General features: G+C 36.3%; 1 protein-coding gene across 1 annotated transcript; it reads left to right on the top strand.

Moving 5' to 3' along the window:
• Positions 1-1,160: 1,160 nt before the first annotated feature.
• Positions 1,161-4,875, top strand: LOC130017907 (uncharacterized). Its single transcript, XM_056108673.1, has 2 exons — positions 1,161-1,812; positions 4,295-4,875. Exons 1-2 carry the CDS (start codon positions 1,161-1,163, stop codon positions 4,873-4,875), a joined length of 1,233 nt encoding a protein of 410 aa, XP_055964648.1.
• Positions 4,876-13,832: the final 8,957 nt, after the last annotated feature.

Below are 13,832 nucleotides of genomic sequence, written 5' to 3'. Positions count from 1 at the left end.
ACATGTTCAGTGTTAAAAAAAAATCCAGAAATATAGATCTTCAAAAAATATATATATCTGAAATGTGCTGGGAGACAGTTAACAATCTTATGTTGGTGAAACTTTTCACAAATCGATCCCATGCATCAACAGCAGCTACCTTGATGCCTCACATTCAATTCAGCCTCAAAAAATAAAGCAAACACAAAATAGCTGAAAACTTCATTTATTTAACCTATGGACTTCAGTCCAACTTGGATGAACACCTAATCATGTATTTTTATTTTGTATGGCATCCATGCTCCCAGAGTTTGGAAGTGGAATCATATTAGGGAAAAAATTATGGAAAAAGTTATTATGAAGAATAGCAACAGAAATTCTGTACCAGGACTGTTTTTCTACTGTTTAAAGACTACCTACAAGAGGAGAAATATACATTTATTGTTTTATACATTTATTATGCACATTCTTTTTCTTACAAATATTTATTTAATGTATTCAGCATATTAAGCATTGTGCTTAATTGGTTCCAATTGGTTCTAATTCCATACACCATAATCTTTCATGTCATAGTAAGTACTAAAATTTACTTTTTTTACTACATTAACAAAATTTTCTTTTTATTTGGGTGACCGTAGGCCACAACTCTAGTTGCCCAGAAATTACTCCCGGCTCCGTTATTACAGACCACCCTAGGCATTAATCCTTGGAGTGATGCCTGTGAAGGAGCAAGTATTTTATCCTGTACTATTATTCTGGCCACTAATGTCCTTTTTTATATTACTATCCATGATTAAAAAAAGAGCAATATACTTACTTTGTGAAAGTTAAAGTTTGTTTGATCTTACTTTCAGTCTATGATGTTGTGTTTATACAGTGAGGCGTCACATATTTTATTGAACTGAATGGTAGTTTTATTCTAAACTAATTAAAGGTTTGTAATCTTGATTATCGAATACTGGTTCTGGCATATTCGATATGCCAAAACCAATAACTACAACTGGTCTCATTCACCTGACCCTGACGGCTTCACCGACATGGCAGCACTGAGAAGGATGAGAAAGGAGAGGCCGACAAAATCTCAAGGCTGACCTAGGCTGCCACAATAAAGGAAGACAAAAATGATCATCTGTACTTTCAATGCACGTACGCTAGCATCAGATGCATCCATCGAGGACCTGATGGTACAAGCGCCAATGAACAAGTACGACATCATTGGTCTGACCGAGACAAGAAGGCACGAATCTCACCATGCCGTTTTCGACACTGGAGAAGAATTGTTCCTCGGAACATGCGATAAAAGAGGTGTTGGAGGCGTTGGTGTCCTTGTCAACACAAACTTGGCCAAGAGCATTGATTCATTTGAATGCCTAACAACCCGAATCGGACATTTTCATTTGAATAGATGTGGCTCACTACCTGCAGTTTCTATCTTCGTTGTCTACGCACCAACATCTCATTATGATGAAAGAGAAATCGAGAAGTTCTACATGGAGCTAGAGAAGTTCTATAAAGAAGACCACACCTTCTACAAGATCACTGTGGGTGATTTTAATGCCAAGATAGGACCGAGAAGATCAGCTGAAGAACTTCACATCGGGACCCATGGCCTAGAATGGAACGAACAGGGTGAGAGACTGTCTGAGTTCATCATGTCGACCAAGACCATTCATGGTAACTCACAGTTCCAGAAGGCAGAATCTAAACGATGGACATGGGAGTCTCCTGGTGGACGATTCCACAACGAAATAGACCACATCATATTCAATCGATGGTTTTGCCTGACCGATGTCGCTGTTGTCCCAAAATTTCGAATGGGATCGGACCACCGCCTCCTTCGTGCAAAATTCTACTTCACAGAGCGGGGAGAAAGGGTTGCAAAGTTCAAAAAGAGAACTCCCAGAATGACCACCAACTGGGAACTCTTTGGTACTATTGCGGCAACATGGGAAGATGCCATTGTTGACAACATTGACGAGGAATAAGATCGACTGGTTCAGCACCTCCATGAATGTGCGAGGAACGCCAAGAGAGAGATAGCCACAAAAAATCGCCTATCTTCGAAAACTCTTGAGCTAATTTGCCAGCGTGGTTTGGCGCATGCCTCAGGCAACCGCAAGCTAACGTCCGAGTTCGCAAAGCAATGCAGAGATGCGATCAAGGAAGACCTCAAAGAGAGAAGAGCAGAAGTACTGGTAGATGCTGCAGAAGCCGGGAAAAGTATTTGTAACGCCCGCCTGTCCTTCGCCAACTATAAGACCAAGATGACTGCCCTTCGACGTCCTGATGGATCCATCACATCATCCAGAAGCGGTTGAAGCCCTAGCCAATCAGGGCATTCAAGCCCAATACATCAGGATCCTCCATGAGCTGTATTGCGGATTCACTACCAGGATCTCCCCATTCTACAAAGAAGTGATCGTTGATGTCAAGAGAGGGGTGCGGCAGGGTGATACCATTTCACCGAAACTCTTCAGTGCCACCCTCGAGAACATCATGCGACAACTGGAATGGGAAGGAATGGGAGTGAAGATAGATGGTCGGCAACTACACCACCTCCACTTTGTTGATGACATTGTTTTAATAACACCAAACATCAGCCAAGCGGCACAAATGCTGGCCGACTTTGACCGTGAGTGTGGAAAGGTAGGACTACAGCTGAATCTTAAGAAGACAATATTTATGAGAAAAAGCCTTGTTCCTGACGCCCTATTCGCTCTCAATGGAACGACCATCTCTGAATGCAACAGCTATGTGTACCTAGGTCGAGAGGTCAACATGACAAATGACCCCAGCTGCGCAGGAGGAAGAGAGCGGCTTGGAATGCCTTCAAGAATGTAGAAGAAATAGCTAAGAGGACGAAGAACCTCCGGCTCCGGGCACATCTCTTTGATTCCACTGTTCTTCCTGCATTAACATATGCCTCAGAGACCTGGGCCCTACGCAAACAAGATGAGAACGCTATTCAGGTCTCCCAAAGAAGAATAGAAAGAGTTATGCTTGGAATATCACGTTTCACTCAAATGAGAGAAAGAATCCGGAGTTCTGACATCCATCGACAATCAAGGATCAGGGACGCTGTCTCATTTGCCAAGGTGTCGAAAATCAGATGGGCTGGTCACGTAATGAGATTTAAAGACGACCGTTGGACTAGAGCTGTTACTGACTGGATTCCACAGGATGTCAAAAGACCGTGTGGCCGCCCACCTACCAGATGGTCAGACTTCTTCGTCAAGATCATGAACGATCGGTTTGAGGCCCTTCATGTTCCTGGAGCGAACAGATGCCATTGGGCTACACTAGCACGTGACAGGGACAAATGGAGACGTTACTGGCGCCCGCTCGAGCAAATCGACGACTAATGGGAAGTTAAGTGATTAAGTGAAGTGAATCTTGATTATAAAAAAACATGTGAGTTCAAAATTAATGCATTTGTCATGTAACACATACCTTTTATAAAAAATAGTGAAACAGTGATCAGTCTTTAGATTTTCTCATTTAAAATTGCTTTTTGACTAAGCTGGAGAGATAGTACAGTGAGTAGGGCATTTGCCTCGCACCTGGCTGACCCTGATTTCATGTCCCAGCATCAATATTGTCCCCAGAGAACCTATAGAAGTAATCCCTGAGTTAAAAGCCGGGAGTAACCCCTGAGCACAGCCACGTGTGATCCAATTTTTTAAAAAATATTATTTTAGGTGTCAGGTGAATGAGAACAGTTGTAGTTACTGGTTTTGGCATATCGAATACACAGCGGATAGCTTGCCAGGCTCTTCCGTGCGGGCGGAATACTCTCGGTAGCTTGCCAGTCTTTCCGAGAGGGATAGAGGCTTTTGGGGTGACCTCTAATCACCCTTTGTATGTGTTACCATATTTGAACCCTATCAAATATGGTACGACAATTCCGGAAGATGGGTATTTATTGTCTTTGATGTGTCGCACGGCCGCTTGCGGCCGCGCGGGTCCGGAAAGCGTCCTGGAGTGTGGCGACGGCTGGGTAGTGGAAGTAGTGTCGAGAGTGAAAGTCTGCCAGTGGGGTATTTATCTGGGTAGGGTGGGTCTCCTGTGCACAATTCGATCCCTGGGGGGTTGATGGAAGGAAGCAGACAGGGCAGGGTAGGGTGGGGCTCCTGATCAGAATCCCTTTGTCACCTGTGGTGGTGGGAGCAAGCAGAGAAGCTCTGTCCCTGGGTCCCTCTGTCCCCGTTTATGAGAAACAGCCTTGTTCCTGACGCCCCATTCGCTCTCAATGGAACGACCATCTCCGAATGCAACAGCTACGTGTACCTAGGTCGAGAGGTCAACATGACAAATGATCTGGCACCCGAGCTGCGCAGGAGGAAGAGAGCGGCTTGGAAAGCCTTCAAGAACGTCGAAGAAATAGCTAAGAGGACGAAGAACCTCCGGCTCCGGGCACATCTCTTTGATTCCACTGTTCTTCCTGCATTAACATATGCCTCAGAGACCTGGCCCCTATGCAAACAGGATGAGAATGCTATTCAGGTCTCCCAAAGAAGAATAGAAAGAGCTATGCTTGGAATATCACGTTTCACTCAAATGAGAGAACGAATCCGGAGTTCTGACATCCATCGACGATCAAGGATCAGGGACGCTGTCTCATTTGCCAAGGTGTCGAAAATCAGATGGGCTGGTCACGTAATGAGATTTAAAGACGACCGTTGGACTAGAGCTGTTACTGATTGGATTCCACGGGATGTCAAAAGACCACGTGGCCGCCCACCTACCAGATGGTCAGACTTCTTCGTCAAGATCATGAACGATCGGTTTGAGGCCCTTCATGTTCCCGGAGCGAACAGATGCCACTGGGCTACACTAGCATGCAACAGGGACAAATGGAGACGTTACTGGCGCCCGCTCGAGCAAATCGACGACTAACGGGAAGTTAAGTTAAGTGATTAAGTGATTATTTTAGGGGCTGGAGAGATAGCACAGCGGGTAGGGCGTTTGCCTTGCATGCAGCAGACCCAGGTTTGATTCCCAGCGTCCCATATGGTCCCCTGAGCACCGCCAGGGGTGATTCCTGAGTGCAGATCCAGGAGAAACCCCTGTGCATCGCCAGGTGTGATCCAGAAAGGAAAAAAAAATATTATTTTACCTAAACACCTAAACATATGGTTTTTATTTTCTTATTTAAGAAAGAACTTATTTTTCAAAGAAATATTATTTAGTTATTGTAAAGTTTCTATTTTTTCTTTTTTTTATTTGTCTTGTAAGTTTTCTAGGATAGCAGAAACATTTTTAGACATGTAAAATGCAAATATTAATTTTATTCACTTAACTTCATTAAGGCTAAAAAATTTTGTCTTGTATGATAAATTCTTTTAAATAATTTTCAGTATGATTTATGATTTAGTATAAGTGAATGTTGCCTAAATTTTTAGATAGTTTTTAAATATATAATGTAAATTATTATTTTAGACTATTGTGTTTAGATTTATCACTATTTTTTTTCTAATTATTATTATTGCTAAATTAGATTCCTATAAATCAGGAGTAGTTGACAAGTGAAAGAAGTTTTTGTTTTGTTTTGTTTGGGGCCACACCTGGTTATGCTTAGGGCTCTGTATTCAGGGATGACTCCTGGCAGGCATGGGGGATCATCAGTGGTGCTGGAGATGAAACCCAGGTAGTCTGTTTGCAAGGCAAGCATAATACCCACTGCACTATTGCTTTGAAACTAATAAATGATGTTTTTAAAGTGCTTCATTATTATAGCTAAAAACCATTTGTAAAATTTAAACATCAGAAATACATTATATTTACTGCAAACATTTTGTCTTTTGTGATTATTTATACAATGGAAATTATGAATTTTACTATTTAATGAGTAGAGAAAAAATGACAATTATTTATAAATATACCTATGCCTTTGTAAGTAAAATCACCCCCTGGATACTCAGACTTATTTAATCTCTTTGTTTCCTGTAATCATGTATCAATGAATTACAATGCTAATTTTTTATTTGTTTTTATCTTAACATTTTTTGCTATTAATTTACATTTTGGGTCTAATGTGCTACTTTTCATTTCTGATCATAACTTATTTGCATTAATATCACAATCTAATTCACATTCTGTAGTTATTAGTCATAAATTATTTTTATATATCTATTTTGAATAAGATTTTTGAAAAGCTCCGTATACTAATTGTGATATACATATAGAGATGTGACATGAATGACAAATATATAAAAGGTCCTTAGTTTCATTAATCATTAAATAATTGCAAAGGCATATTATAGCATATTTCCATCATGTTTTATACTTTGTAAGATCAGCAAAATATAGAGGCCTAAGTATCTAACTTTGGCAAAATTGACAGTCAGGCTAATTTGTAAACGTGCAAAATAACAGTTGATTTCCAAACATTTTGCCAATTGCTTTATTATAATGACTATTATTTTTTTCTTTTAGAAAGCATGTTCAAACTTTTGTTAATTAAATTCTGTTAATTCTGTTAAAGTTTTCAGACAACACACCATGACCAGAGTTTGTGTGTTCATATTCCCTCACCAGGATCAGCTCAGTTCTGTAGAGTTCTCAGGCTCTATTGCCATGGCAGCTGCTTTCATAAATGCACACTTAAAATTTTATCAATTCCACTGATCCAAGAGATTATAACATAGGCTCATAAAGTATCTATGCATTAATGTTTATAACAAACATTTTTTGCTTGCACCTTACACATTTGTATGGCCAAAATACAATATTTGCTATTTATTAATATGAGCTTTAAAGTGGAGATCAGTAATGGCTTTCCAATAAACTAATGACTAGTTTTGATCAACTGACTATATTCTGAATTAATTGATTTAGCTATATTTGAATAGCTATAGTCAAATTTATCAAATTGCAAATGTTGGGTATATGTAGTCTACTAAATATTAACTTTACTACAATAAATATGCTTTAAAACTGCTCTTGTTAGTAATACCTACTTCTTTACATAAAATATAATGCTTTGAATATCCCACTTGAATATCCCACAAAAGCATTTTAAGTTACGATTCACAAACTTTTATAAAACAAAGTCTTCTCTTATTCCCTGGAAAGACAATGTAGATCAATTGTTCTGGTTTTCTCATATAATAAATTCCAATTTCAGCCCAAGTTTCACACTCAGCTTTCACCTGCCACTTCGATTTTAAAACCTAGGATTGTATCCTTTATATTACCAGGAATGAATGGATTTTTGTAAGCTATATTCTATTAATCTCTTAATTAATTTTTTATTAGATTTGTTTTAAGGTAAATACCTTTCCATATTGCTAAATATTAAAACTAGAACTATTTCAAACTTTAAAATTCTGATAAGGTATAGTATAAAGCTAAGTATCAATTCACTGGGATTCAATCCCCAGCACCACATGGTCCCCTAAGCATTGACTGTTGCAGGCTTGGAGATCCCGGACACCACTAGGGAACTTTGATTGAGATCACCACAAGCCCTGAGAAGCACTGTATCCTCAGGTCTTTATATTGAACTTCTGATGTGCTTTATGTAGAATAGATGGTTGGGCCCCAGGTTTCTGGAGCATGACTTGGGATGCCTTCAATTTATTTTTAGTTTAAAGGTAAAATAAGATAATGTAAAATGAAAATATATTATTGGAAAAACAATTATCATCTACATTCCTTGAGAACCAAATATAATTCCTGATTTGATTCTATGGGGAAATATTATATATGTAAAAACACGATATTTGAGTTTTTAGAAATGTACCACCTTACTCTTACTACTCTTTTAACATTCAATAATTTGCTCTCATAGTTCAGAAATGATGTGAAATACCAGTTATATAGTAGGGATATAAAGTGAGGGCTCCTCTCTTAATTAGACCTTAATTGGAGTTGTGGAGATAGTACAGAGATAAGGCTCTAGCTTTGCACATAGTTGACCCAGATTTGATGCCAGCTTTCCATATGGTTCCCCAAGGACCACACAACAGGGATAATTCCAGGAGTGCAGACCTACAAGTAATCTATGAGCGTCTCCATGTGTGCCTCCCCTGACCAAAGAAATATCTAAATGAAATAATGAGGTGAATTTCTGTGAAGTTTAAGAACAAGAAAGTGAAGAGACAATATAAATGTAAGCGGGTCAATACATTTAAATGAGGGATAGATATAATATGATAAATGCAATGCCTCTGTTGGGATTGCTTTTTGAACAATAATATAGATAATAATGGGAATAAACCCTTGAGTAATGAGATATTTTAAAATAAATTTTATTTCTAAAAAAGTGAAAAATCAGTTAAAAATCTTTTGTGGGTTTAAGTTGACATCTTAGACTCTCCTTCAGGTTTGGACTAACTTGCACTTCTCTCTATTAGAATAGAGAAGTTCAAGAAAATCCTGGTCAAATATTTTTAGTAGACCTTTATTTCAATAGCTCTTTCACTATTACATGATATCTGATGTCTATAGTAACTCACTTATAAAATATATTGTCTCTGTTTTATTTCTTGGATTATCTTATATTGGTAATAAATTAGAAAAAATACACTTTTATGGAATAATTCCTTTAATACATTAATAATTTTGATACATTGCAGTAGGACAATTTTTACTAGGGACTGTGTCTTCTTTACTCCCCAGCAACTTGTTTTTATTTGAAACAATTTCAATCAAAATTAAGTAGCATATTAACAATCAAATGAAGGTTTTAAAATTAATCCTTAAAATAAAGTTTAACATAAGAAACCATTTGAATTTATTTCACTATACCACAGAAGCTGATTAAACTTTTCCCAATATAAAGACCATTTATTTCAAAAAATACCCTGTTACTGGCTTAGCCAATTACTCCACAAACAATATAAACTAAAGGGCAAACTGAATATCTATTGGAGTTTCAGGAGCAAGATGAAAGGAAATGAAACCCAAGATTAATAAGCTTTTTGTTCTCCATTGCGTCTAAACTTGTAATTTAATATAAGTTCATACATTGCCCCTAATTACATATCTAATGAACTTTCACTGCATCATTATTTTACATTTAAATGTTATTTAATTTATAAAAAAATCCCCCAATAAAAATTTATTTATAAATATGCCACAGTAAAAGACACTATAATAAAATCATTTACAGTTTTAATGTTAAGTAAGATACCTGATCAAGACTTACACAGAAGCAAGACAATGCAAACTAAAATCCATATGAAATAAGCAATTCCCAGTATCATAAACTCAATTATGTACATATAGTCTTGAGTTTTTATTGAACAGTGTTTTTAAAATATGGGGGGTGAAGATATTGTACAGCAGGAAAAGGCTTGGTTTGTACAATTACCAGCATCCTACTTGGTCCCTGGAGCACACCAGGACAGATACCTGTGTGCCAAGCCAAGAACAACCATTGAGCATCACTGGATCTGCTCTTAAAACCAAAACTAAATAGACAAAAAAATAACTAATTAATTGAAATAAAATTTACATAGAATAATCATATTTTAATAGTTGAGCTGAATCATACAACCCTTAGTCTGTTTCATTAGTAAAATTTACACAAACATCAACTTTCTCAGAGTATTTCTTTAGAAAGTATTATTAGAAAATAATACTGAGAGTTTCATAAGGGAGCAATATTATAAAATTTTGTATTTGGGCTTACATTTGAGACCCAAATTGTTTAATGATAAACCATCATCCCTTGTTTATATTAAATGTTCAGTTGCGAGTTGATACGTAAAAACAAAGCTGCATTTCTTTATGCCAAAAAGAGTAATTCATGAATTAATTATAGGTTTACTTACACAATAGTTTCTTTATGACAATAATTTCAGAGGTAGATGATTCATTGATTTCATTAAAGGTTAATGGAATAAAGCTTAAGACTTAGAGCAAAATAGACCAATTCAGAGGTTTTCAAAGAGCATGCCTCTGGTTAAGATTGTAGCACAGTGTGCTGAGATCAATCTCAACTCTTCTGGCCCAGAAAAAACGTGACAGTTTCTTTCGTTCAAGTGTCTTTTCTTGCTGGAAAGTAAAATGTTGACAATCAATGATCCTCTTACTCAGCATGTTTGTATGGAAACACTGCCCAAAAGAAAGTCGTTCTCTTTAATATTGTGACATTCTTTAACCTCTCAGTAAAAGTCAAACTGAGTTTTCTATTATTGTTATAATTATTGTACTAAGAGAGGATCTCCATCCACATAAACCCATTTGGGGATTCTGAAGATAGTATCCATAGTGATGAGAACCAATAGAGTTTTATACCTGATTGTTCATCCCATTCAATTCTTTCAGCTGTTTTGTTCTTTGAAATTGTCTTCTGATATTGCATACAGGACAGATAGTTATGCTAGGTATTTCTCTTTGTGGGCAGAAGAAATTCTTTGGCTTTTTCTAAAGTCTTAAACTGATGTCAGGAAATGTTCATGTATCAGATTATCACCAGCAAAATTTTGTTTTTCAATATAAAGATACGGTTTTAATTTATAAGCAGACACTTCCCCTGTAAGAATAAATGGCATGCAGACTAGATAATTACCAAATATTCTAATTGTGATATCCTAACATTTTACCAGACTAAAAACTTTATGAAACTTTGAAAAATATGTCTCCTGTAAAAAAATAGAATGCATTATAAAATTAAATTTATGAAAATATTAGAAACATAGTAATATAGTACCTAAAAATAAAAAATAATTAAATCTAACCACTTAGATGTGTCATTTACTTGATATGGGACAATTATGTCATATTTGCAAAACTGACTTGAAGTTCAATTTCCTCAGCTGTAGAATATAGATTTTATCAAAAATTTCTCTGGGAATCAAGTAAAACAAATGTACTGGGAGATCATCTACATATAGAGCCTTAGAGATTTTAATTTTCGTTTTACTCATTCAGAAAATAATGTCAGGAGCTAAATCCTTTCACGTCAGAACTATGTTCATTCCATCAGACCCTATCATTATTTTTAGAAAGAAATCTGCTCTTCAGGATATGGAAGGGGGAAAATTGGTGTTTGTGAGTCTGCATGTCCTTTTCAATTAATGTTATAGGCAGAGTTTAGGAGAGATTAAGCTGTTTTTCTTGTTATTTACTTCTCTTTTCATTTATTTTGCACTTCAAGCATGTCCCCCCAGAGCAGTTGCCAGGGTCTAACTGAGCTATAGGAATCTTTGATTATGGAAATGAGCCCACATCTAAGCAGCTTCTCTGAGAAAGAAAAACCGCAAAGGAGCCCAATCAGATAGGAGTTCAGCTAACAAAGCCTACAGGAATTCCGCTTACAATTTCTCACACATGGAGTGAGAACCTTATGATTTGGAGTATCACGGATCTGCTGTAAATGCGCTTCGCTCATTTTCATACTTACAGGTGTGTGTGTGTGTGTGTGTGTGTGTGTGTGTGTGTGTGTGTGTATTTAGCTGCACAGTATAAAGTATAAAGTATGTAGGCATTATGAACCAAATATCTAGATATTTCTTTATATCTGTAACGATGTTTTAAGAAGGAAAAGAGAATATTCAGAGAAGGATCCATATTAAACTATTTTAGAATCACATGTAATGGGTACAGTCGAAAAGTTCTTTTCAACTATTTATTATCTTATGATACATAAACTGTAACTCTTCTATTTCTTAACAGTTGTACTGTTGTGATAGTATTTCTAAAGTAAACACATATTTTCTCTAAGATATATATACAATATTTATGATGTGTAGTGTGTTTGGATTGTATTTTAAAATTAAAACACAAAATTTGCATGCAGTGATTGTCACATTAAAATATAATCATTGGACTGTAAAAATTAATTTAATTTAATTAACAAAATCAATAATAAAATAAATGATATAACTCAAATGTGCCAATTTTATTAGCATTTTAGTATTTATCCTGAAATGGTACCAAAATAGAATCACAAATTATTGTAGGACGATTATCTTCCTGCCAGGTAAATCATAGAAAATGATTAAAAGTATTTTTAAAAAGTAGTCATTTTTACAAATCAGTATCACCAAATAAAAATCCTCATTTAGTGACACATTCATAAAAGATGCACAAAATGGTTGTGCCATATATTGTTTTTCATTGAAGTTTTTATTAAATGAAATCTATTACATACTGCGCTGTTATTATAAACAACAGTTTTTCTTCTTCGAAGAAAATACCAATTTTTGCCATTTTTACATCTATTAATAAAGCATCACTGCAAGCATGTTATATTATCTGAAAAACTATAAGCATTTCTTTTAGAAAATCTGAAACCGATAACCTTTTTTTATGTAGAAGTATTGCTATTTATTCAGCCATTGAACCAATAGCTGTTTTTCTGTTTGTTTTCCCTCATAAAATTATATGATGCATCAGAAAATGGTAAGATTTCTGTAATTCATTTTTATTTAAATCATAATGTTTCAAGAACAGATTAACAAGTAGATACTAGTTTAATAATTATCACAGCTACCTGTTTTTTTTGGCTTTTGGGTCACACTTGGCAAATGCACAGGGGTTACTCCTGGCTCTGCACTCAGGAATTACTCCTGGCGGTGCTCAGGAGACCAAATGGGACGCTGGGAATCAAACCTGGGTTGGCCGCATGCAAGGCAAAAACCCTACCCACCGCACTGTACTATCTCTCCAGCCCCAGTTACCTATTGTTTTTAAAGGTAAGACAGGTAAAAAAAAACAATGTGTTTTCATAATCTAAACATATTCTGATGATTCATTTTCATAAATAAATTCATAGACCAGGAAGTTCAATGAAACTGCTTTGACTTAAGCTTTTTTTTTCTACATTGTTCTAAAAATATTCCTTTTGAGGCCTGGGCAGCTCAGCGGTAAAGTGCATGCCTTCTAGCCATGAGACAGAGTGTCAACACCAGTACAATCGCTTAGGTCAATGACAATACAATGGCTGTAAAAGAAGAGGGGAAATATTCTTTCACTTTGGGTAGAACAGTAATGTACCTCTCTGTGTTGGAAACTAATATATAGACAATTCTGTATTTCTCAAGGTGACGAATATAAATATAGTCATTAAATCAAAACAAGCACTATCTAACACAACTTCGAGACATAATACTGAATAACAATGGATAATTAAATTTAGAAATGAACATGAAGACAAGTGCAATAATTTCATAGAACAAAGAAACGAAAATGAAATGGAGTGTGCAAAAAAAGGAATGGCTTATGTTTATCTGTTTGCTATTCCTAAAAAAGAGAATACATTGTTTTGGGTGAGAGGGGAACAGGTTGATTACACCATCTATACAGTAGACATATCTAATTATCTCTTTTTGAGAACCTGTTATTTGGCCAACTTTTCACAACATAGACAGAAATATCAGTTCCTCACTTAATAGTACTATTGTTTGCAAAAAAAAGTTATTCATCTTTTAATGGGCTGGAACGATAGCACAGCGGATAGGGCGTTTGCCTTGCACGCAGCCAACATGGCCAACCCGAGTTCGATTCCTCCTCCCCTCTTGGAAAGCCCAGCAAGCTACCGAGAGTATTCGATATGCCAGACACAGTAACAACAAAGTCTCCAATGGAGACGTTACTGGGCCCGCTCGAGCAAATTGATGATCAACGGGAGGGCCTTTACTTTACTTTACTTAATGCAAGAATTTCTTTAGTTTTCTTATATCTGAAGAAGAATCACCTACTTTTTTGTGTAGCAAAAATTGTTCTAAGTCAAGCACCACAGATGCAGGTCTGACATTTAACCTTCTGGTCAGATTGTGAAAGATTCACAATTGATTCAGATTGTAGTGAGCCCAAGGAAGTCTGAGCATGACTAGGATAGTCCAAAATAAGGTAAAGGTAAAGATAAAGGCCTTCCCGTTGATCATGGATTTGCTCGAGCA

Source organism: Sorex fumeus, unplaced genomic scaffold (genome assembly GCF_029834395.1).
Source record: "Sorex fumeus unplaced genomic scaffold, SorFum_2.1 ptg000008l, whole genome shotgun sequence".
Classification (NCBI taxonomy): domain Eukaryota; kingdom Metazoa; phylum Chordata; class Mammalia; order Eulipotyphla; family Soricidae; genus Sorex; species Sorex fumeus.
This window is presented reverse-complemented; position numbering and strand designations above follow the sequence as displayed.